General features: G+C 37.9%; 1 protein-coding gene across 1 annotated transcript in view; it reads right to left on the bottom strand.

The window, feature by feature from the left end:
- Nucleotides 1-27,170, bottom strand: part of MAP3K5 (mitogen-activated protein kinase kinase kinase 5) — a 283,087-nt gene that overhangs the window by 68,595 nt on the left and 187,322 nt on the right. The window contains exons 13-15 of the mRNA XM_020987151.2: nucleotides 24,624-24,719; nucleotides 19,613-19,694; nucleotides 3,065-3,198 (exon numbers count right to left, since the gene is read on the bottom strand). Coding sequence (XP_020842810.1) covers nucleotides 3,065-3,198; nucleotides 19,613-19,694; nucleotides 24,624-24,719 — 312 coding nt within the window. The remainder of the gene's footprint in view (nucleotides 1-3,064; nucleotides 3,199-19,612; nucleotides 19,695-24,623; nucleotides 24,720-27,170) is intronic.

Below are 27,170 nucleotides of genomic sequence, written 5' to 3'. Positions count from 1 at the left end.
AAATGTCTGAGAATGAATTGGAACTCAGGTCCTTCTGAATCCTGGGGCAGTGCTCTATCCACTGTACCACCAAGCTGCCCCCTGATATACTAATTAAATTCCAAATTCTCTAAATGATAAAGACAGAGTTCCTGATCACCATACAAGAGCATCCCTTAAAGTCAGAAGAGAGTCATATCCCTGTTCTCACAGAAATTTCTAAGAAATATTCAAAACATTTTGCAAACCAAGAATTCTTTCTTTTAATCATTTTGCATTTATAAGAATTCAGTAGACCATCACGCTTCATGCTGATGAGCATCAAGTAACGGATGTTTAATTTTATGATCTTGTGCACACAGATTTTTTAAAAAATCATTTAAAGCAAGGAAACTGGATGATTATAAATATAAAGAATGTTAAGAACAAATGATCTTACACTTTACTGAGTAACCCCCTCTCCCTAAAGGAGGCAATATGATACAGAAGAAAGAACTGTAGATTGTGAATTAAGAAATCTGAATTAAGTATGTCTCATTCCTGCAATGCTGTGTGACCTTAGCTAAATTGCTGCATCTTTCTTTACTTCATTTTCCATCTGAAAATTAGAGGTTTAGATTAGATTTCCAAATTTTATTTCTATGACTTTCAAACGCACTAGCTACTGAACAAAAGACAAAATCAGTCTGTCCTCGTCCAGAGACATAGAAAACCAAATGTAATTAACCCTCGATTAGCTGGGGAAAGCAGGGCTACAGATAAAACAAAACTGTAAGTAATCCAGAATAGTAATTTCCATTTGGCTTTGGAATTCAGTTTAATCATTAATAATACACAATTATTTGTTGTATAATTATTATACATAATTATAATAATGATGATTATTTGTTGAGGACTTATTAAATGTCAACCATACCCTGTGCTAGGAGCTGAGTAGACATTTTGTAATAAATCCACCTTTTTAGTTTTTATTGGAGGAAATACTCAAAATAGCCTTGCCTAAGCACCTACCCCAATGATGTGTGCTTAAGGAGTGTACTGGGTATTGCAGGGAAGTCAACCAGGTATGAAATTGTGCCTTTGACTAATCTATGTTTATACAATGGAGACCAGAGAACAATAGTTCTCAAGGCCTCTTCAGTATAGGAAGAGAGCTCAGACAGAAACTATTTTCCTCAGCCATTTTTGCAAAGATAACGTCTTTCAGCATAGATAATGCTACCCAACTACCCAGTGATTATTTAATTGTAGCATTATTCATAGCCAAAGCATTATACTTCTTAGCAATTATAACTCTCTTTTTTAATGGCATATTAAACCCCTTTAGAGCACAGACAAATACATTTCTGTGCTATATATAGCATGCTAACATGATAGTAAGTTTCTCTACAATCTAGCATAAGAAAGTATAACAGTACGGTATAGAAAACATAATAAAGTATAAAAAATTTCCTTCACTAACTCTTCAAGCTCTTAGTTTTAATAGTGAAAGATTGCATTCCTTTTCAGCATGTTCTACTAGGGAAAATTTTATTTAAGATTGGTTTAGTGTTTTGGTTTACCATTTTGTTGATGTGCTCTGTGCAAATGTGTGTATGCACACATATGGCCAGGTAATAACATATCCCTGGGTAGCAGCGGTGATTTAAAAAGTATTTCTCTCCAGATTAGTGCAAAATTTGGGCAGCACTGATTGCTTTAAGTATCACCTTCTAATTACCAGCCACTGTCACGGGACACATAGCGATATCGTGTTTCGAGGGCTTTGCACATCTTTCCCCCTTCTCTCCCAAAAACATATTACATATGCTTAGCCTCTGAGAATACTTAATATGTCATGTGATGACAAATTTATATACATTTTTGGTCTAGGCTTGTGATTTCTATTGTTTAGGGAACTCTGAATGGGGAAACTACCCATGCAGATTAGCCACTGTTCTCAAATTGCAGTCAGAGAGAGATGCTTGGGGTATTGTAGTTTGTCCACCCAGCCAGTATGTGTCATAAATGGGACTTGAACCTCAGTCTTCCTGATGCTGAGGCCATCTTTCTATATGCTAAACTATACCGTCTTTCTTTATATAATCACTTCTATTCAATTAAGAATTATATCACTCACACACAATTTTTTTTACTTTACCAAGAATAAACACGTCATTTCATATTTAAAGGAAGTGGATAATGTGAAACAAATACCACCATAAAGAATAAAAACTAGTAGAAATAATCACAATATGGTAACTATACCATTCTGACTCAAATAGAGGCCATACTTCTAAAATGAGATGTATTTACAAGGAAAAATGTAAATGTATATTTTGTTGTTATTCAGTCATTTTAGCCATGTCTGACTCTTCATGACCCAATTTGGGGTTTTCTTGGCAAAGATACTGAAGTGGTTTGCTCTTTCCTTCTCTAGTTCATTTGACAGATGAGGAAACTGAGGCAAACATGGTTAAGGGACCTGCCAAGGGTCACACAGGTAGTAAGTGCCTGAGGCCAGATCTGAATTCAAGAAGATGAGTCTTCCTGACTGCAGGCCCAACACTCTATCTACTGTGGCACCTCACTGCCCCATAAACACATAGAAATGTAGATAGATAGATATAATGAAAAATAATTTTACAAAATTGCTACATAAAGTATATTTAGTGGGAAAGAATTTTCATATTTCTTTCAATTCAAATAATAAAGTTATATTGATTTTTATTGTCTATTACTTTCATAGTTGTTGTCTTCTCAATTTCTCCATAATATGCATACCTGTATCTCTCTCTCTCTCTCTCTCTCTCTCTCTCTCTCTCTCTCACGCACACACACACACACACACACACACACACACACACACACTCACTCACTCACTCACTCATTCACACAGAATACACAAGACAGTGTGCGGAAGGATAAAGACTGGTGAGTTATATATTTTGGTAGATATGGTACCATCCGGGGCAGCCAACTTAAACAAGCAGACTTTTCAGAGAGACCTTTGTTAATCAGACTGCCCAGCTATTTTTTTTTAATATTTTGGTTAAAAGTCTCAAATCTTTTAGAAAGCAGAAGTGATTAATCACAATTACTGTACCTGCTATCTCGCTCAGGGATTTCTTTAATAGCAATTCTGACTTGATTGCTCAGGTCACGTCCGGCATAAACGATACCATAAGTGCCCTTCCCTAAAATGACTCTGTCACCATTTTCATCATATTCATAGTCATACTAAAAAGAAAAAAGAGAAGGTTTAGTGTAGGTATCATTAAATATTTGAACATCACTTTTAAAAGAGCTCTCTTTTAAAACTTGCATTACAAAACAGCATTAACAAGAGAAAAGGGAAGTCAAAGAGAGAATGTCATGAGGTTACTTCCAAGACAAGATCTGTAGAATCTAGTAACCAAATAGTGACCGGTGCACGCACGCACGCACGCACACACACACACACACACACGTGTATATATATACATTCATACACATAAACACATTTTTGAGATGTCATACCAGCTTATGCTTCTTGATATGCACCCTCCCAAAGAACATACTCCCAGAAGAACAGGTACATTTTAACAGAAGAGAAAAGTGTGAATTGAAGAACAACACTGTGTTTCTGACAAAAGACAATTCAATCCATTCATAAGTCTAAAAGCCCATGTAATTGATTTCCATCCCAGAGGCCCTCTTTTTCTTTCATTTGACAAACTCTTGTTATTATGAATCCTCTTCCTATCTCTGATCTTTGGGGACTCTCAAAGTAACTGATACTCTGTCAGGACAATCTGTACTTAAAAACCCACACAGAAAACTTTTGTATGAATAGAGAATTCTGAAAAACAGATTTGGAAAAAAAAGAAGAGATCAGAAAATGTTCTCAAATGGAAACTTTATCAACAAAGAAAATCAAAACACAATTTGTCATTCTACTTATTTGGATGTATCATGCGTAATTCCACCCCAGTTAGCAGGGCATTTGGGAGCACCGTGTTTAGAACACGTATTTTTAGGAATGTTTCGAGAAGTTAGCTCCTCTTAGGAGAGAATGTGATGACTCTTGCTCCTCTAAGTATGGCAACTTGGGATTCCAGATTATTTGCCTCTGGGTTCCCAGCTTCTAAAATGAATTACCTGGAAACAATTTGCATGATCTAGAAATTAAAGTATAGTCTCTTGGGCAAATGCATGCCTACACCTAGCCTATTAATATTGGAAAATACACCTGGAATAAGATGAAACAACTTAAAAGAGAACGAAGCTGGACAATGTGATCCTACCTCTGGTTGAGGACAGTAGCATACAATACAGAGGAAACAATCATGCTTTTCTCAAGGGAGGTATGGAGAATAGCACATGAGCTGAAACCAAGGAGGACAACGGTTTTAAGAGGGGCCTCCTTTTTTGGCAGCTTAAATTAAAAACAAGGAATTTGCTGGGAGAGAATATATAACTATCTAGGCCAGCTACAGAAATTATAGACCTTCCTGTAAACATCAAAAGTGACCATGGTATGTTGGAGACATCAGAAGATAGTCTAGAGAAGTCCTCAGACCAACCAAATAAACACATTCTATCAATGTGAACACACACACACACACACACACACACACACACACACACACACAGAGTCATTAGACTGTTAAGTTCCTTGAGAACAAGGACAGTCTTCTGTCTCTTTTCGTATCCCCAAATGTTCAGCACAGTGCCTGACACACAGTCAGTGATTGATGAATGTCGATTGATTGATTCTACTCAGGCTCCTAAAGTTGTCAATTTTGTGACCCCAAGACTTCATGACATTTAGCAATGTTTTCTAGACTCCTCACATATTCTCCAGCAAACTGCCTCTATTATCATTATGTAGAGTGTGCTCTGCCTTTCACATAGAGTGTGGGAAGAGATTGCTTCTGGGAAACTAGAATGGAGGATCCAGCCCTGTGTTTCAAAGCAAGTATGAGGTGGCTCTGTCTGCTGCCAACCTACCTGGATGATTTGGTGAGCTTCCTTCGGGAAATGTGTAATAATATGTAATACAGAGGGCTTCCTTTGATAATTGGGCTCCCTTATACTTTTAAATGTACATACACACACACTTTTTTTCATATGACATTCATTTCCAAATATGATTGTTCTCCCCTTCACTGCATTCACTGAATCTTCCTATATTCACATACATATACATGCACATATGCATATACGTAGACATAAGTTCATGTAGGTATATATGTTCATATATGTGTGTAAGTATGTGTGTATGTATGTGTTTATGGGAAAGTTCACTGGATGGAGGGGGAAAGGTAGACAACCATATTTGGAAATGAATGTATCCAAATGTGTGTATGCACACATATGGCCAGGTAATAACATATCCTTGGGTAGCAGTGGTGATTTAGAAAGTATTTCTCTCCAGATTAGTGCAAAATTTGGGCAGCACTGATTGCTTTAATTATTACCTTCTAATTACCAGTCACTGTCACGAGAAACATAGCGATATCGTGTTTCGAGGGCTTTGCACATCATTTCCCCTTCTCTCCCAAAAACTTATTATATATGCTTAGCCTCTGAGAATACTTAATATGTCATGTGATGCCAATAAAATAAAGGTATCCAAAAAAAAAAAAGGGCCACTTCAGTTTACCACTGTAGTTAAGATTATGCCCTCTTCTCCATCCCTATCCCATTACATAAAAGTGGACAGGGAGTGGATAGGGACTGAAAAATATACAAGCTCTGAACAAGGGCCTGCAATTTAGTTTTCCTCAGGAACCCAAAATAACAAAAGCATGTTTCTACGAGATACAGAAACCTACTCAATCTGAACATAAGAGATGACAACCATCATTAATGAAGGACTTTTAGCTAGATAGGCTAAAGATAAATACACCAATTACCACAAGTAACTGACTCTTGTTTCTGTTTGCTTCTATCTTTTTATATTATTCCCCAAAATCTTTACTGTAAGAGTGAGTAAAAAGAAAATAAAAAAAGGAGCTGTCCCGGATGGAAAGGGTGGAGGGAAACTGGAAAATAAGAACACCGAAAACATGGCAAGAGGCATACGAGCAAACAGACAGACAGATGGGAAGTGAGGATACAAAGGAGATGGTGAACGAAGGAATAAAAGACAGACGTGGAATGTATTTTGTCTGTATGGCCACATGTCAAGCAATGAATGTGGGCACTAAGTCTGTCTGTGATCACATAAGGCAACAAGAGCTAGGAAGAGGGAAAGGAATCTACTTGTTCATTTGCTTTGTCAATATGTACTCTATTAGTTTAGGAAGAGGGGCCAAAGCTTGGCACAGCGTCTGGAACATGGTAGGCACTATATAAATGCTAGCTATCATTATTATTATTATCATTATTATTTTTTATTATTATTACTAGTAGTAGCAGTAATAGTAGTGTTGTTGGTAGTAATAGTAGTAGTGTTATCATCAGTAGTAGTAGTAGTAGTGGTGGTGGTGTTAGTGGTGATGGCAGCAGTGGTGGTAGTGGTGCTAGTAGTAGTAGTAGTAGTAGTAGTAGTAGTAGTAGTAGTAGTAGTAGTAGTAGTAGTAGTAGTAGTAGTAGTAGTAGTAGTAGTAGTAGGGGCGGCTAGGTGGCGCAGTGGATACAGCACCAGCCCTGAAGTCCGGAGGACCTGAGTTCAAATCCAGCCTCAGACCAAACACTTGACACTTACTAGCTGTGTGACTCTGGGCAAGTCACTTAACCCCAATTGCCTAAAGTTTAAAAAAAAGTTAAAAAAATAATAGTAGTAGTATTGGTGGTGATGACAGCAGTGTGGCAGTGGTGGTAGTAGTAGTAATAGTAGTAATGCTAGCAGTAGTATTGATGGAAAGAAGACCAGCACAAGAAAGGATTAGTGGTTTCTCAAAGAGTAAAAAAAGCACGATGTTGATGAAACTTTGCTTAATCGCTCTGTGCCAAGATGCCCACAGTGAAAGCAAGAGACGGTTGGCTGCTGTCCTTTGTTCTCAAAGAGGACCAAAATGACATTGCTATGTTAGAGTCAAGGTACAGTGTGTCCAACTGTGGCTGATCAGACCAGTACGAGCTTGGAAGGCTCTACCACAGGTTGGGCACAAATAGTCCATATGGACAGAAGCAGGTGCAGTAGATGAGAAAGAAGCCTGGCTTTGGAATCACAGAACCTGGCTTCAAAGCCTGCTTTTAAATGCTTTCTACCTATAACCTTGGGGAAAACCAAACCAAACAAAATTTAAGAACCTAGATCTAATCCAAACTCTTCACTTTGCAAACGACGGTCCAGAGGTCCAGGAAGGTTGGATGACTTATCTGAAACCACATGGAACCAGGAAAGGGTCAGAGCCAGGATTCAGACCTTGCTCCTTGGGAGTCAGTATTCCTTCCACTGATTGCACCATGCTTGGCTGTCAAAATGAGTGTGTATTCCTAGCTTATTCCAAGTTGACTAAAAAATGGCCAGTAAGCCAGAATAACCAAATGGGTTATACTTTTGAAATGTTATTATGCTTTTGTTTTGCCTAGGCCTACGATTTCATTGGAGTAAGAAATCTTTTGGTTAATGTACACAGCACACAGAAGTCTGGCAACGTACCAATGGCTAGGCACCTCACATGTGGTCACAGGCAGAACAATAACAATAGCTAGAATTTATACAGGACTTTAAGGTTTGCAAAGTGCTTTACAAATATAACAACAATAATAGCTAACATTGATATAGCCCCTTCTATGTGCCAGGCACTGTGCTAAATGCACTTTACAATTACTAATCTCATTTGATCCTTGCAACAATCTGGGGAGGTAAGTGCTATTATTACCCTCATTTTATAGATGAAGAAACTAAGGCAAGCAGAGGTTAAGTGACTTGCCCAGGGTCACACAGCTAGTAAGTGTGTGAGACTGGATTTAAACTCAGGTCTTTCTTACTACAAGTCCAGTACGTTATACATTGCACCACCCAGCTTCTTAAAAGCTTAAACCCAGGTCTTGACATGAAGGGTAGGCCTTTAGCCACCGATACAAATTACTAGAAAAAGAAAATTTGCAAATGTTATAGACAAATGGGAAAAACATCTTCCTTCTTGTCCCTTACCCTGAGCAGCAAATTCCACTAAGAAATGTGCAGGTTGGCAGAAGGCTCTGCACAAACCTGCCCAACAGACCTTCTGTCAGCTTCACCAGCTGGCTTCCAAACAAATGTATGCCCAGTGGGAAGGGAAGCAATGTATAAGAAAGGAAGAGACTATCTCTTTCCTACATAGCAAAGACAAATAACAATCTCTCCTGCTGGTCATACCCAGGGGAGAGACTTAAACCATGAGTGACTGCTTGTCTTCTAGATGCAGTGAGAAGACAGGAAGAAACTTCTTTTCTTTCCATGGAAAGAGAGTTGGCAGAAAAAAAGAGAGTTACCAGCTCCTTGTGTCCATACAGGGCAAAAGATCATTAAGATAAAACTTCTGCCTGGCAGGAGTAGAGGAGAGAAAAGACCACCTACCTACCTTACAGAGAACACTGAAAATGATGATCACTAGTTATCACAGAGCTGAAGAGGAGACCTTCTGATCCCATTCAGCTAATAGTGTCTGGGACTCTGCTAGGCCTAGCAAATGCTCCCTATCAACAAAAGGCAAATATTGGTTTCAGGTTCAAGTGGCAGTGGGAAATTTACATTGTGGCTTGAATGGACTTTGAAATATTAAACAGAGGAGACACTAAGAATTCTGGAGGAAGGAAGAGTAGAAAAGCTGGGGGAAAGGAGATAAGGGAAGGATGGTGACAGAAATCTAAAGGATATCAATTGAAGACCATGATAACCTGTGGACACTCCCTGATGACATGATGACATTTCCTAATAGAAGATTAGGCAAATCACAATTCCAATGTGACTAGACACATAGCAAGAGCTTAATAAATGCTTTATTTATTTATCTATTTATTCATTCATTTATGCGGTTTCAAACTCAAAGGATCTTTTATTTCCCACTGAGTAGGAAAATAAAAGGGCTCCCTCACAATATTCCTCAAAGCAGAGGTAGAAAAAAAAGTGGGTCCTCTCTGAAGGGAATGCTTAAAAGGGTTATGATTAGTCTGCTGTGTGGTAGCAGCACCAAATGTTGCACAAAGTGTTTACAAAGCTCAGATGCAATTTTCAGCTTTAGGTATGAAACAGATGTTTTAAAGGGCATTTAGAGAAATGGGACACCAGGGAGGGCTGTTGTTGCTAGGTGAATAGGGTGTTTGTGAAAAATGAATTATAAAGAAATTATCTGCTCTAAAGAACAACATGTTTGTGGGTAGTTCAGTTTTTGCTTTTTATTTTTTAGGGCACATGCATACACACACACACACACACACACACACAAAGTGTGCATCTGTATACATGTATTTTTCAAATAAGGCATACGTGTTGTAAAGAAGCATAATTCCTCCCTGGTAGAAAAAGCCTTCTTTGCCGCTGATAAGGACCTATCAGAATAGGCAGAAACATAACTCCATGTAACAATATTCATTTAGAAGACTAGGCAACAGAACCTAGCGCATTTCCCTCTTTGGGGGCTAGTTCCATTTCTATAACATCTTAGAGAATCTCCTGAGAAGTCTGAAAAGAAGCGTTAAACCATACTAGGTCCTCCTGCTCAGGCCTTAGGATGATATGGGAGCGCTAATCTCTTAGGTCTTAAATTGTTTTCCATATTTGCCATTTTCACTTCATCTTCAAGGAGAAAATCAATGACACAGAAATCAATAAAAATGAAAACTAATAGGGAACAGAGGCTTCTACTGATAACCGTGCTAAGGACTATATCATTTGAATACTGAAACCACACTGATCATGCCCAATTTCATAGAGGCAAAACATCATCCTGTTTTATTGGGTGGGAGTTAATGAACTGAGTATAAATATATCAATAAGCAGACTACTGAGGGTCATGCTCAAGCCTGTTAAATGTTAAATTCCTAGGTTAAAAAATAACACTGATCCACAAGAAGTAGAATGTAAGCTTCTTGAAGGCAGGAAACCTTTTGGGGGGGGCTGGACTGTATCCTAGCATGGGTTTTTGTATATAGTAGATATTGATTTTTTTTAAATTGAAATGAATTTAAAAAACAACTAGGTGGCATTAGTACAACTATTCTGGAAAACCACTTTGAACTATGCCCAAAGGGACATAAAACTGTGTGCATACCCTTTGGCCCAGAAATACCACTACTAGGTCTGTATCCCAAAGAGATCAAAGAAAAGGGGAAATAACATATCTGTACAAAAATATTTATAGCAGCTCTTTTTTGGTGGCAAAGAATTGGAAATTGAAGGGATACCCATCAACTGGGGAATGGCTAAACAATTTGTATATGGTTAGGATGGAATACTATTGTGCTTTAAGAAACGATGAATAGGATGCTCTCAGAAAAACCTTGGAAGACTTTCATGAACTGATGCAAAATACAGTGAGCACAACCAGGAGAATATTGTACATAGTAACAGCAACAATGTAAAGATGATCAACTGAAAAAATTAGCTGCTCTGTTCAAGACAATTCCAAAGGACCCATGACAAAAAATGCTATCCACCTCCAGAAAGAGAACCAATACATTCTGAATGCAAATTAAACATACTTTCTTTGTTTTTCTAATTTTTTTGTACGTGTTTTCTTACAGAACATGGCTAATATGGAAATTTTTTTAAATTAGGGGAAAATACTGCTGGACTTGGAGTCATAAAGACCCGAGTTCAAGTCTGCCTCAGACACTGCAGGAACCTGGGTAAGTCACCTGGCCTCTGTCTACCTCAGCTTCTTCATCTGTAAAGTGGAAAGCAGCACCTACCCCCTCCCAGGCATGTTGTGAAGATCAAATGAGATAATATCTGTAAAGTACCTTGCAACCTTTAAAGTGCTATATAAATGGGAACATTTCTCTTAGACAAGATGACAACGAGGTATATTTAAAGTACCCTGGTATACTTTGTACCGATTATTACCTATAAAACCATATGTTTTACTGCTTCAAAGAAACTTAAATATTAAAATCAAGAAGAAATATAGACTTTAACCCATCCTTTCCAATATAAAATTTTTTACAAGTTGCAAAGAATCTAGACATAAGCTTCAAATGCGTATTTTATAGAACTGTTTTAGTTAATCTTTGCTGACTGTTGACCATAACCTAGGTGATTAAACAAAAACCAAAGACATACTTCCTGACCAACTGGCATGTTTTACACTTTTATTTATTTTTTGTCAAGACACCTGAAAGGCTGCAGTCATCAATGCCCAAAACACTGGACCTTGTATGATCTCCAAGTCATCACAGGACTTTATTCTGTGATTTTCAAAAAAACTGTGCAAAGGATATCCTTAAGGTAACTGTTTATGTTTATCATGTGAAGAGTGTTAGGTGGAGGTATTGTTTTGATGTGGTACTCACAGACTTAAGTATCACTTTCACTTTAAAACATGTGATATGAAAATAAAGAATTCTTGGTCTGCCTAAAAAGGGATCAAGATTGGACTTGAGATTTTACTGGTATAAGGATTCCCAGATGAGGAAATCCCCTCCACCAAGGTCAGCACCTCCTCTGTGGTTATAGACTTAAGAGAGTTGTTTAGATTAGGGCTTAAACTTTCTCCATTCGCAACCCCTTTTCAAGTTTCAGCAGTGTTCCTTGGTGTTGCGTGGCCTGAGAGCATGTACAGTGCAAAGTGCACATGCTGTGTGTTCAGAACCAAGGCTGCAGTGAAGCTGTGTGATGCAACACAGGCAAGTACTGCCAGAAACACCTTGGATTCATTATGCATTTGATTTTTAATTAATTTATGATCACTGTGCGTTCAGAAACCTTTTACTGCTGCCAAATTTTTCATGAGCCCATTCAGTCACAACCCACAGTTTAAGAAGTGCTGGTAAGCCACGAGAAGTTAAGTGCTGAGGCTCTCACAACCAGGATGTGTCAAGAACTGGAACTTGGACGCTAGTCTTCTTAGTTCTGAGGATGGCTCTTTATCTTTATTCACTACTCTATGCTGCCTCTCATAATGTTAATGTAAACTTGGAATGTTAAAAAAAATTCTAGAAAGTCAAATTATAAAAGTTGCAGTCACTAGAATCAAATTAAGAAAACCAGTATTTGGATATATCTACAATCTCATCGGTGTGGAAAGATTTTTCACTAGTACAGAGGACAAATCCCATTCCCCTCTTCTATATCTTCTCATGATAGGATTCTATGGCTTCCCATAAATCCCCCATAGCTGATCACCAATCATCCAGACTTTTCTCCTACCACTGAAGTTCAATGACTCAGAAGACAGAGTGAGGCTGCCTACTTTGTGCAATTCCATCTCACTTAAATCCAATTTATGTGCAAGTCAAGATATTACCTATGATGTCATCAGTCCTCTTTGAAATCTTGGAATCTACTTATAGATTCCTTCTACTGGTCCTTAATAAATGTTTGTTCAATTGAATTCCCCCAAAAAAGATTTCATTAGTTTGTAATTCCACTAGCAAAGAATGAGTATCTACTTCTCCATAACTTCTAATATTGAGTTAATAACATTTAAATATTTTTGACAATTTAATAGGAGTGAGGTGGTACCTCAAAGTCATTTACATTTGCGACTCTTTTGCTATTAGTGAGCTTGCACAGTTTTTTCAAAGGGTTATTAACAATGTTTGTTTCCTCCTTTTAAAACTATTTGTTCACCTCCTAAGTCCATTTATCCATTGGGACTGGATGTTAGCTTTGTAAATTTGTAATAGTTCCGCATGTACTTTATATGTCAAGTTTTTAATTGCACTGTAATGATTTCAGGATTCTACCTGTTTATAATGCTTCATAAGCATTACAAGGCAAGATAATCAAGCGCCCCATGAAATGATGTTTCTTGATGTCTTGGGGCACACAATAAAACCAAGTCTATCAATTCCTTTCATCACTTCTCTGAGAAAAACCTGGGAGCCAGCCTTCCACTTGCTTTTAAGTTCTTCATGTCTTCTGGTTTTATTTATAGCAACACTGACCATATGGATGTAGTTCAGTTCCTTCTGTGAATCAAATTGTTGGGCCAACACATTCAGGGAAAGTATGAGTCTGTCGGGTCCTACCATTTCAATTGCTTTACAGGGCACTTCAAACGTCTCTTCCAATTCTAAATTTATGCTCCCTAATCATCACTTCCAATCCTTGGCACCCTGGCCATCATCCCCATCTACCTCTCACCCAAATCTGGGATTCTGCCCCTGGAATCACCTCCACTTTGAGAGATGAGCTTTTTACCTTATCCTGCCTGAAACCAGGCAGACACACCACCGCTCAGCCACCATGGCAGAAACCATTCTGACTCGCCAGCCCTTTCTAGCTTCTCTTTATATGCTGTCTTTCCACTTCTAGAATGTAAGCTTCTTGAGAGGAGGGACTGCCTTGCTTGCTTATATCTGTATCCACGATGTTTTGTTACACAGTAAATACTTAATAAATGCATTCTTTCTCTCTCCCTCTTCCTCTTTTCTCTCTCTCTTTTTCGTTTCTCTCTTCTCCCTTCTTTTCTCCTCCTTCCTCTCCTCTCTCTCCATTTTCTCTCTGTCCCCCGTCCTCCTTCCTGTCTTTCTTCTCCCTGCCTCCATGTTATCATTGTATTATTCCCTACTGAAAGCACTATATACATAGGATGTCCTCAAAATCTTTCTGTACTTCAAGTTTTAGTAAGCTTAAAACTGGAATGAGACTTTTAGAACAGCCTGTACAAGTACACACACATACACACTCTATCTATTTATCTATCTATCTATCTATCTATCTATCTATCTATCTATCTATCTGTCTGTCTGTCTGTCTGTCTGTCTGTCTGTCTGTCTGTCTGTCTATCTATCTATCTATCTGTCTGTCTGTCTGTCTACCTATCTACCTATCTGTCAGATTACAAATACTATCTAGTTAAAGCAAAGGGGCAAAAGCTTAAGAAAATAATACTCATCTTTAAAAAGAAAGATGAACATTTGTAAATTTTTAGAAGGCAACCATGGGATGAACCAAGAGAATCAGTACACATAGATGTGTATAGATACATGCATCTATACACACATATTTCTATATAGCTACTTGTGTATATACATGTATATACATACACACAGGAAGAGGTATGTGTATATACATAGATATTCACATAGAGTATATAATTTCATAGTACGTTTCAGCAAAAGGGAATTGAGAAAAAGCAAGTAGTATTTAAGTAGCATCATGATACGCTAAGCTCTATTGTAAGAAAGTACTATGACCAGTGCACTGATATATCCACAAGCAGTGGAAAAGGACTAGGCATACTATAGAAACCATTCTACAATCCGGATTTTAAATATCTGCTAGTTAAAAAAAAAGGGCAAAAGCTTAAGAAAATCTTTTTCAACTTTAAAGAGAAAATGATCATTTGTAAATTTTTTGAAGGCAAACATGGGATAAACTAGAAAGATCAGTACAAATCTGGTTCATCTATATTAGAGAATTAATTTATCAATATTCTCTCAATACTCTTATATTTTCCCAGAAGTTATTCTAAGTTACTCTCTTCTAATCTTGTCAGCCATGACTAACTTTTTCAGTTAGCTTAACTAAAGTCATCCTTGTCCAGAACTTCTCTTCCAAAAGCCATCCTATTATTATATTAATCAATTTAGTAGAGACTGGATTAACTTCAATCAAGGTACGAGGGATCAAGGTGAGCAGGACTTGGGTGTCTCTGCCCCAAATCTCCTGATCATTAGGGATAGGGAGGGCACATGTTCTTAATGTGAATATCTAGTATCTGAAAAGGCAAAAGTTTAAATTCTTTATAGATTCTAAATCAACCAGAGCTTAAGAGCCTCACCATGCCATTTACAGGGCTACATCAGAGCATCTAAACTAGTTATGCCCAACCAGTGGAATAACATCCATTGGTCATTCACAAAATCTACCCAGGTCAAATGTGGTCAGGATTCCAAATCCTCCTCCTTATGGCTATTTCTAGTAAGGATTGAAAACAGGATAGTTGGAGTCTGTGTCAACAGACCTCTTTTTGAAGCTTACGGACTTTTTGCACAGGGAAAAGGTGGCTAAGTTGGAAGTTTCCAGCATTTTCTCCAGCCTTATGGTAATTTTAGGGCTTATGGGAAAAAAAGGGTAGCTTAAGAGTGCCTTCCTACTATAAAGGTAAGGACTCATGGCTTATGAGGGATTCTCACTGAAATGGGATTACCTTCTTAGGAAATTTCTCATTGAAATGAAATGGCTTTCTTAGCTTAGTATCAGCCTGATTCTTGCTAAGATATCCATGAGTTCAGCATCTATAGCTGCCAGCTTTGTGCATTATCCAAAGGGTAGCCATGCCAATTCAAACAAAGACATCACCATAGAAGGCTAGATATAGTGGATGAAAAAGCAACAAATCATAAAGTTTCAAAAAGTTCCTTTATAAAGGAACTAATTTCTGAACATGTTTATTATCCTTTGAAAAAGTTTTACTATGCTGATTAAAAATTGATGCTCTATTCTGGTGGTGCTTGCCATCTTCTATCCTAGCAGGCTTTAGAGAATCAAATGCCTTCTGGAACTGGGTGAATCAAGCTTATGCAAAAAAAGGTCTGACAGGTCAACTGTTCTAGCATGTACAAATACTGCAGGCTCTCGGGAAAGAAATTCTTCAGTTACTGGAATATTTATTTACTTTAAGAGATTTCAAATGTGCATGGCTTACAGGGCACAAACTAATGCATGGATAGTTGGAAAAGGTTGGGGTTTTGGGGGGGTTGGTTCTTTTGGGGGGGGCATGATCTCATCATCTTTTTGTCTTTTAGGGAAAGGGCATTTGAAAAGCCTAGGATTATCTGAGGAAAGCAAAACTATTCCATTATTAGATACCAAATAAAACTAAAATAAAACTCAGAACAAGGTCTGGTGATGGATGTTACTGCTATTTGGAAAACAGAATTCTGTAAAGGAAAGAGTACTAGGTTTGAAGCTGGAAGACCTGTGCTCAAATCCTAGCTCTGTTACCACTTCTTGACCCCAGGTAAAATCACCACTTCTTTTGGCCTCAGTTTCCTCCTCTGTAAAATGGAGATGATATTATTTGTACTATTCGTGGGGTCACTGTGGGAGAAACATTTTGTCAACCTGAAAGTACTAATAAATGTGAGTTGTTACTATATTCTTACATGCCAATGTTTACTGAATCAACCTATTTAGCGAGGTGATATGCATAATAAGAAATGTTACCACTGAAAGAGATTTCATGAGAGTTGATTTATCATGCAGGTGTTACATAGGAATTTCAACTTCACAAAAGATGCATTTTATGAATGTTGCCAGTGCCTAGAATTCTGTTCAAAGTCAAACACTGACATTCTAGCCTTGTATCCTGAAAGCAGAAATGCCATCTTCTTCTTGACAATGAAGCAGGTATACATAAACTCTTTGGGCCACGGTTTTCTCCTTTGCAGTATGACTTTCCTAAAATACTCTAACACACATTCTTGAAATGGTGAGGGGCAGTCAGGGTTGTTGCAAAGTTCAAATGAGATAATTGATATAAAACACTTTGAAAACCTTAAAGCATTCCACAAATGCCCATTATTATTATTATTATTATTATTTTGCTTTTTGGTGAGGCAATCGGGGTTAAGTGACTTGCCCAAGGTCGCACACCTAGTGAGTGCAATGCATCTGAGGCCAGATTTGAACTCAGGTCCTCCTGACTCCAAGGTTGGAGCTGTATCCACTGCACCATCTAGCTGCCCCCATTATTATTAGCCTTCAGTCACCAGGCCTCCAATCTGTTGATGAAATCATTCCTACTTGCTGAGCTCAAGCAATGTTTACAGAGCAAGAGGGGGATGTGGTGATAAATGTTTAACAACCAGGTTCTCCAAAACACAAAAAGTATGCACACGCTTTTAAGTCTATATTATGACCACTTTCTTAAGTCTAGATAATCAACAAAGCAATAAATCAAGGCCTGATGTGTAGCCAAGATCGCTGAGGTCTAAATGCTCACACTGAAAATTTAACAATTTGGCCATAAGCTGGCTCCTATATCCTTCTGAGTGTAGTCCTCGTCCATACCCCATTAACAGACTTCCATAGAGCAAAGACAGAAGAGACAGTGCAAGTTAACAAGGTGGGTGCCTTGGGTCCACTGTACGCATGATGGAGGAAAAATAATGCTACTGGGAAGCTAAAGGCTATGATAACTACAGTGAAAGAGCATTTTTTTCCCCCTAGAGTGCAAGAAAATCAAACGAGAAAAGGCTTCTCAGCCTCTGAGTCAATAATTAATTGTTCAGGAAAGAAATCCAGTTACTCTACCTAAGAGATCACACAGCTACATGCCCTTCATTCCATCCTTATGAGCAACAAACAAATGACCGTCATCTGTGATTCTGCGTCAGCTATGCTGTAGAGTAAAACATTCTTTATCTGGGAAGGACTTTGACATCTTTGGAAGCTCCTTCCAACTCTAAATGGCTGGACTCCTATGGCTCCTTCTCTACTGCCCCTTGACCTTGACATGAGGACTTTCCCCAATGATGCAAATTCTAAGATCCATCCTAGGACCAACGTCCATTTTCCCCGTTATTACTTTTGTATCAATAATTCAGGAAAAAAAATCATAGGTTTAGTGATGGAAGGGACCCTTATTGCATAATCAAGCCCTTTCATTTAGTAGATGAAAAAATCAATGGCATCCAGAATGAGTAAGGGACTTGCTCAAAGACACAGCTGGTCAATGGCAATGCCCAGCTGGTCAGTAGCAATGCCAGGACTGAAACACAGACGACTTGACTCCCAGTACAATTCTGGGGACTGGGGAAAAAAATCACTAAAATTTCCATTAAATCACACTGTCTTTTGTGGTAACTGTCATGTATAAGCCTGGGTCACCTCCCGCTCTCACGTTTTACTTACCCTCAGAAGACTGTATTTTCAAAAAGGCTAGGAGCTATATAATCAAGATATCCATCCGAAAATTATTGAAAATTTGAAAGTTTTGCATTTGGGACTTAAACTTCAGTGATCTGAAGTCTGTTCATTCAAAATACTTTAACCTCCTCCCAAAATGCCAAATAACTGAGCTGTTTCTATGCCACACTTTGTAAAATTCCTCATGTTAGGCTTTTCAAAAGGGCTTGCCTCACAGTGGATCATGGCTCCAAAAGACAGAAACACAGGGAAATTCTGAAGAGTGTTGAGTAGAACAGTATGTGCTTCCACTCACTATGTCAATCATATAGCTCCATCTATCTGTTCGAATTCCATTGTGGCATTCAAATTGGGATAAAACTTAGAGGGGTGAAATTCTCTTCTCTGTGTGTGTGTGTGTGTGTGTGTGTGCGCGCGCGCGTGCGTGCACGCACGCACATGTGTGGCACTGACAATGGATGCTGCTGCTGTGGAAGAGATACGGGTAATAAGTATTCTTCAATGAACCATTCTCCATTTTCATATCAGATGAGAATCAACCAATCAACAATTATTTGTTAAACATCTCCTATGTACTAGGTGCTATGTTTAAGTATAAAAACAATCAATGAAAAAAATTCTTATTTGTAAGAAGCTTAAATTCAATCCAATCAATTCAATCCAATTCAGGAATCTAATACAAAATAAAACTAAACTAAAGCAAATGATTCATCTAGAGGTTCCCAAATTTATTTGGCCTACTGCCCCCCTTTTTAAAAAAAGTTACTCAGACCCCCCCCAAAATCTACTTTCTTTAACCCTTTAATGGTTTTTTGAAATTCGTGTCATTTCAAAAAATATATAAATATCTATTTTTAAAATAACGTATCTTAAATTTAATAATTTATTGTGAATTTGTGAGTTTTTCTTGCACTGAAATTTTGATGACATAATGTTGCATCATGTAACCATTTAGTATAGTATTGTAAACAAGTCACTGCACACATATATTCCTGCCAGTGCATGCTGGACTTCCCAACAATGTACTACATGCTTGACTGCCTATACTTGCTTGTTAAGACCTGTTGGCAGACTTCACCACTCACTGGTTAAAACTTGCATTTTGTGTGTTTATTTGGAAAATAATATAATTACTATGACTTTAACTCTGTTACACAACAGATGAAACATGTACAAATGTGTTTTCAAATTTTTCTCATCCTCTCTTTTTTCCTTACCCTTCCCCCACACCCTTATTTTTATTCAACACCACCAGTTGCACCTGAAGCTACTACTGCCCCCCCCGCCAGTTGTTCCAGCGCCCCCCAGAAGGCAGTATCGTCCACTTCAGGAACCTAGGACGGTCCTGTTTGTCCTATCTTTTCCATTTTCTGAAGAAAAAAAAAAGCTAATTTTGAACTTGCAAGGGAGGAATATTTGCCAAAATCTTTCAGATTTTCTTTTTTTGAGGCAATCAGGGTTAAGTGACTTGCCCAGGGTCACACAGCTACTAGGTGTTTGAGGCCACATTTGAACCTAGGTCCTCCTGACTCCAGGGCCTGTGCTCTATCCATCGCGCCACCTAGCTGCCCCAGATTTTTTTTGAAAGATTTATTTTTCCCTTCCAAACAATTTAGTTGAGATTTAAACAGCCAACTTTATAAATATCAATTTTTGAGAAGCTTCAATTAACAACTAAACACATTTAAACATTACCTCCAAGGAATCATTATCACATTCCCCTTCTTCTGTACTTTTCCCCTTTTCTTCAGTAATAGTATTCACCATTTCAAAAAATCTGAAATGAAAATGGAAATGTAGACATAAAAAAGTAAATCTTAAATTAGCAGCCCACAAAGTTCAACATGGCACCAGTGTGCAAAATATAGCTAATCTTGTGTCTAACAAAGTAACAGAAAGAAACTATGATTTTCAAAAAGGTAACAGTTCCTTTTGTGTTGTCGGATTTTCCCTGAAATTTCCCACATCACCACTTTATTACAAAGTATTTTACAGTACACAAAAGTACTACACATACTCTTATTCCAAAGCATTTTATAGTACACATAAACATGGGGTATGACACAAATAATTACTTCTGGAGTAGATGATCTGTGCCAGCCACTTCTTCATGTTTCAGAAAAGTCATAGATTGAGAGATGCAACAACGAATATAGAAAATTGGCATGTAAGTCGGTCTAGATGAAAATGGAGTCACTTCTCATTTTAAGACAAGTATGCTTTGCTTAGGAACTTCTCTGGCAAAGAGTATTGAGGATAGCATGGTCCATCACATAGGAAGAAATGCAATTCAGAAAAATGATGGCCAATTAAGATAAAATTAATGATCTGCTTTGATTGAGTAGTGGAGGTTTTCTGTAGCTAGCAAGAATTATTGAATCATTTGAGAAGACGAGAAGAAGAAGATTATCAGTCTTAAAAGGTTGTCTAGATCAAGAGGGGGAACCCACAGGTATCACAACATCTGGCACTAGGCTTGCTTTCATTTAGTCATCCATGTCTGCACTATATGGAGCATTTTTTCATAGACCACTAATGGAAGCTCTAAAGGGCTAAAGATCAATTGAAGAGCTGTGAACAAACTCAGAGGCTTTACCTCACACTCAGCAAATTGCTAAAGATGAAAACAGAGGGGCAGGCTCAGTGTTGGAGGGCTTGTAGAAAGAGGCATAGTGATACACTGTTCGTGAAGCTATGGATTGGTCTGACCGTTATAGAAAGCTATTTGGAATTATGCTAATAAAGTGACTGAAACATTCACACCTTTGGAACCCAAGAGTGCACAGTTAGTCAAATACCCCAAGGGGAAGTCAAAGACTTGCAAAGAAAAAGAGGCCCCATAGATGCCAAAAGATGTATAGCAGTGTTTTTTGTATTAGTAAAGAACTGGAAGCAAAAGCCCATTGATTAAAGATGAACAGGAGGTGCAGGAAGATTTATCTGAACTGATAATACAAAGTAAGATAAGCAGAAGCAGGACACCAATTTAGACAACGCAGTCAGTCAATCAAAAGCCTTGACTGTGTAACAGGCACTGTGCTAAGTGCCAGGGATGCAAAGAAAGGCAAAGATATGGCCTCTCCCCTCAAGGGAATCACATTATAAGGGCAAAAAAGAAATCTCATTATTATAGTGGAGACAAGAAGTAAATAAATAGGCATGGACAAGATATACACAGAGCAGATAGAAGGTAATCTCAGAGTGGAAGGCACTAGCACCAGGAGGGATGATGAAAGGCCTTCAGAGAAGGTGGCATCTGAGGTTACATCTTGAAGGAAGTCAAAGAAACTAAGAAGCAGAGATAAGGAAGAGAATGCTATAGTCATGGAGGACAAGAGCATTCCAGGAATGTTGGAAGGCCAGTGAAAAGACATGGAGATGGGAAATGGACTTGCAAGTAAGCCAGTGTAGATGGACTTCAGAGCACACGGAAAGGGGTAAAGTACACGAAGAGGTAGGCTGTGAAGATCTTTCAAAGTCAAACACAGGATTTACAGTTAATCCTGGAGGTAATATGGAGCCACTTGCACAAGAGGATGACCTAGTCAACATGTTATTTCAGAAAAATCATCTTAATGGCTGAATGGAGCATAGATTGGAATGGAGAGAGACTTGAGGCAGGGAAATCAGTTAAAAAGCTATTGAAATAGTCCAGATGAGAGGTGATAAGGGCCTTTACTAGGGTGGTAACAATGTCAGAGAAGGGGACACAAGTCAGAGACGTTATAAAGGCAGAAACTACAAGATCTGGCAAATAGACTGGATGCGTGTGGTGAATGAGGATGAGGAGTCAAGGATGACACCAAGGTAGTGGATCTGAGTGACTGGGAGTATGGCAGTAGCCTCAATAGTAAGATGGAACTTAGGAAGGGGTAAGAGGGTGGAGTGGGAAGATAATGAACTCTGTTTTTGACATGACTAAGCAATATCTAGGTCAATGTGTCCAAAAGGAAGACAGAGTTACAGCGCTGGATCACAGGAGATAAGTTTTTTTGTTGTTCAGTAGTTTCCAACTCTTCGCAACTCCATTTGGGGTTTTCTTGGCAAAGATATTGGAGTGGTTTGCTGTTTTCTTCTTCAGATCACTTTACAGATAAGGAACGTGAGGCAAATACGGGTTAAGTGATTTGCATAACTAGTAAGTGTCTGGGGCTGCACTTGAACTCAGGTCTTTCATGACTCCAGGCCAGGCGCTCTATCCACCATGCAACCTAGCTGCCCCTCTAGGGCATAAATTAAGGATGAATATATAGATCTAAGAACCATCTATATAAAGATGACAACAGATCATGGGAAATGATGAAATAAAATAGTACAGCTCAAAAAGAGAAGGGGACCCAATACAGTCTTGAGGGATCCTCATGATGAAGGGATATGACATGGCTGAAGATTCAGCAATGGAGACTGAAGAATGGTCAGACAGGCATAAGAACCAGGGGAAAGCAGTGACATGAAAATAAAGAGAAGAACAGATATCCAGGAAGAGAAGGTGGTCAGCAATGTCAAATGCTTTAGAGAGGCCAAGTTGTATAATGACAAAAATAAAGATCATCAGACTTGGAAATGAAGAGATCATTGGTGTCTTTAGAGCTGACAGTTTCAGTTGAATGATGAGGTCAGAAACCACAATGTAGAGAGTTTAGAAGAGAGTGAAAAGAGAAGAAGTGGAAGCATCTAGCATCGATTATTTTTTCAAAGAGTTTAGCTGAGAAGGGAAGGACAACTATACCATTATAACTAGTGGTATGGTCAAATAATGCAAGGGTTTTATTTTTTTTTAAGAATGAGGGAGATTGGGACATTTTTGTAGGCAACAGAGAGATAATGAAGATTGGGAATGATTACAGGAGCAATCTGCTGGAGAAGATGAGAGGGGATGCATTTGGTCTGAGCTAGAGAATGAAGTCTGATCATCTCAGACTGTTCTCCAGTTGTTTTCCATTTGTGTCCAACTCTTCATGACCCCGTTTGGGGTTTTCTTGGCAAAGATACTGGAGTGGTTTATCATTTCCTTTTCCAGCTCATTTTTATAGATGAGGAAACTGAGGTAAACATGGTTATGAGACTTGCCAGGGTCACATAGCTAGTAAATGTCTGAGGCTGGATTTGAACTTAGGAAGATGAGTCTTCCTGACTCCAGGCCTGCCACTCTATTTACTGTACCACCTAGCTGCCCTCTCTCAGACTGTGGTGAAGCAGAAAATAGGGAGGAAAGATAGCTTAATGATGTCAGATAAGGAAAATGGAAGAAGAAAGAGCTCTCTGTGCATAGCCTTAATCTTTTCTGGGAAAAACAACAATAACAAATCAAAACCAAAACTACTAACTCCCAACAAGTGAATTAATTTGCTTTATACTTAAATGTATCTTTAGATGGATTTTTCCTCTGCTACAGATCCATTAGGAATAAAGGTTTGCAACCTAGTCTCTATCAAAGCATTCTTTGACATCAGCAGAGAGTTTCGTAGTTGTGTGTCATACAAGAGGAAAATGCAAAAGAAATAGCATTTAATCAAGAGTAAGAATAGAATGAAAGCACTACAGTTTCACTGAGGTTGGCTTTAAAATTAATTACATCTTGCTTGATTATCTCATGTAAAATTTTATGTGTTCATGAATATGTCACTCGAACCAAATAATTTTCACAGGAGTCAAGAACAATAAACACAGGCATTTTTACTGACCATACTTCTATTTTAAAATTGTTCTAACCAAAGGGTTTCTGCCTTAATCGTAGCCATTAGCAAATGAAAAAGTATCTGAATTTAACAAGTTCCTTTGTATTTCCCTTCTTCCATCTTAAATAATTAGGCTTTGGAACTGAAATGTAAACAGAAATATAATTAACAAATTTGCTAATTTCCTACAAATAAATACATTTTTATATTTATTTAACATAAAGTAGGAAATACATAAAATTTCCAACAAGTAAAATTTTCTACAAAATAAAGATATAAATAAATTTGCTAAATTTCCTACAAATTTTGTAGCTATGTTATACAAGATTAAAGATAATGCTACACTTAAGAATCATGCCTTAAAATATGTATGTATGTATATATGTATAAACAAATATAACTACAGCTATATACTGTGCAGCCAAATCTTGATAACCTACATGTGAGTTATTCATCCCAAATTTTAAGTCAATAGGCCTCTACTATCTAGCTTCTATTCCTAACACACGTTCAGTCACTATATGATCAGGGAATAGACACTATTTTAATTATCTGTCTAAGTAAAACACATTTTAGGAGGGTAAATTTGCTGGGAAAAATTATATACTGCTTGTTATACAATTAAAGAGAAATAATCTTTTAAAAATTACCTGCATCAGTGCTCTGTCTCATTAATGCGGGAAAATGAATGTTGATACAAAGGAATTTAGGAAAGGCAACTCTGGTAATCAAAAATTACAGTGATCACATTTAAAATGAGAGAAAACCTATAAACTAACCAAGGAAACTAGAATTAATATTATCCCTGTGGGAAGAATTATGCTTCCATATAAAGTCTGATCTATTAAAGAGCCCCAAAGATTAAATGACTGATTAAAAAAAAAAGAACATAACTAGGTAGTATCAACTTATATGAAGAATTTACACAGCTGGGAACTCTCAATAGAGACTGCACGTTTATTCATTAAAAGAAAATAATGATCAAGGAATTTCTTATTTCCCTCTTCAAGATGATGACTAATACATACTTTTTGCAGTGAAGTTCTGTACAGAAATAGATTTGAAAATCATCCGAGTTGTGAAGCACATATAAAAAGCAGCATCGTTCCTCAAACTTTGAAATACTGAAACAAGACAAGTAGTTGTTAGTTAAGGAAATACCACATAGCAGGTAGCTGGGGACTCAGAACAGGGATAAACACAATTCACACCAAAACCCAATATAATGAGTATAAAAAGCAAAACTCACAAATACTATGGGGGTTTCTTAAGGTGGTATTTTCTGGGTAACAATAATAAAAGTGTTTAACATACTGAGTCTTATCCTACCTCTTCATGTATAGGCAGTGGAGTTACTATAAATTCTTGAACTCTCACATTTTTGCAGGAAGGGAGAAGTATTGCTGAGTACCGTATGGCCATGTGCTATTACGCACCAATACCTGGTGACTGCCTGGTGATGCTGTCCCTGGGGGGTTGCTGATAGAAGGGAGTGGCCAAATGGTTTGTGCCAGCTGGTAAAATGATAAAAACAAAGTCTACTAGGACTTGGTTTAGAATAAATAAGTGAAATAAATGAGATGAGCTGATGGGGGAAGCAAAGCTGATCTGGCTGAGCTCTCCTATAGGAGGTTCAGCCATAACATCTATTTTATAGGTGATTATATAACTTTCTCAGAGTCAGAGCTGACAGCAGAACTGAAATTAGAATTCAAGTCTCCTAAATTATTACCTAGTGCAAGGACTCGGGCAAATTCTATTTGACATAAATCACTATGGATGCTTTGAAATTAGCAATGCCTAGTAAACTCGGTGTGGCACAGTGGATAGAAAATTGGACCTGGAGTCAGGAAGACCTGAATTCAAACCAGGCCTCAGACACCTACTAGCTGCGTCACCTTGGGCAAGTCACTTAACCTAATTTGCCTCAATTTCCTCATCTGTCAAATGAGATGGAAAGGGAAATGGCAAACCACTCCAGTATCTTTGCCAGAAAAACCCCAAATGGTGTCACGAAAAGTTGGACATGACTGAAACAAGTGAACAATAACAACAAAGTAAACTTGGAAATGGAATCCAATAAACACAATGAAGGGGGATTGTAATCTTAATATCCTTCATGATATTTATTGCCTAACGTACAAGCCTTACATTGAATTAGGAGTATGACTTTTACAGATTAAGAGGCAGTGAACGACTTGAAGTCTGAAGGATATAGGTTTAAATCTCATCTGAGCTGCTTTGTCGTTTTATGAGCTGGGGGCAAGTTATTTAGCATGCCTGAGACTCATTTTATTCAGCTATAAAATAAAGGCTTTGTACTTAAAGGCCTCTAAGGTTCTTTCCAGATCTAAATCTATCTCCCATGACTATATCTGAAGTTTGAAAAGCTGAATCTGAGCTAGTGTTGACTGAGAAACCTGTCTAGTATCCCAATGCAATAACTATAATCATTTTCCTTTATTAATTCATTTATAGTCATTAAATGTCTACTATGAACAAGGCACTGTGAAAATATTTACAAACATTTAAAAATGACATATAGGCCCTTGCCTTGAGATATTATAGGGATAAATTAATTGGCAGGAGAAGCATATGACCCATACACAAATCAGAAGAACATAAGGCAGGGAATGTAAGCAGGCAAAGGGGAGAGCAAGACACAGGGCTCTGGGAAAATGTGAGGAAGGAGTCTTTCACTTGGGAAGGGCAAAGAAGACTTGCCTTCCTGAGTTCAAATCCAGCCTCAGACACTTACTAGCTAGGTGATCCTGGGCAAGTCATTTAACCTGTTTACCTCAGTTTCCTCATTGGTAAAAAGAGCTGGAGAAGGAAATGGCAAACCACTCCAGTATCTTTGCTAAGAAAACCTCCAAATGGGGTCTTGAAAAGTCAGACAATTGAAACGACTGGACAGCAATAATTAACCATCACTCAGTGGTCCAGGAAGATTGCTAAGACTACAAGATTCCTACCCGCATTGGTAGAGGCAGCCTCTTTACCTTGAGTTCCATACAACAATGACATCACAGATCCAATCTTATCCCTATTCCATATAGATTTGGGAATTGTCAGCATACATAGAGTTTTCAAGAGAACAGATATACGAATTCAATAACCTTAGGCACCTGATATATGCAAGGTACTGTGCTAAGGAGTAACATAATACAATCTCTGCCCTCGAGGAATTTATATTTGCTAGGGAGAATAGGATAATAAGACCTATATAAAGAAAATGAAAATGTAAAGTAGAGAGCGATGAGGTTAAAGGACAGATTGAGACAGGTGCTATGCAGACAGGTGCCCAAATCCTTGGTTTCCCAGTTTTTCAGTTCTTTAAAGTATATATGAATTCACATTCTTTTTTTTTTTTAAACAACCCAAACTACTGAAATTGGTAAGAGCTGGTATATTTTAAGTTTAGATAAAGTAAGCATCCATCAAATTCACAGTGGATCTTGACTCCAAACAATAACCTTGCTCTTTTCACAGAAATCTGGCCTGGATCTCTGATTTCATTAGCATGAGGAACATGGAAATGTGCTCCACTGATGTATACCAGCTGACTAGGATGC

This window comes from Phascolarctos cinereus, unplaced genomic scaffold, assembly GCF_003287225.1.
Source record: "Phascolarctos cinereus isolate Bilbo 61053 unplaced genomic scaffold, phaCin_HiC Scaffold_5;HRSCAF=322, whole genome shotgun sequence".
In the NCBI taxonomy this organism is placed as follows: Eukaryota; Metazoa; Chordata; class Mammalia; order Diprotodontia; family Phascolarctidae; genus Phascolarctos; species Phascolarctos cinereus.
The sequence above is the reverse complement of the archived record's forward strand: the minus strand, read 5'-3'. Positions and strand labels throughout refer to the sequence as shown.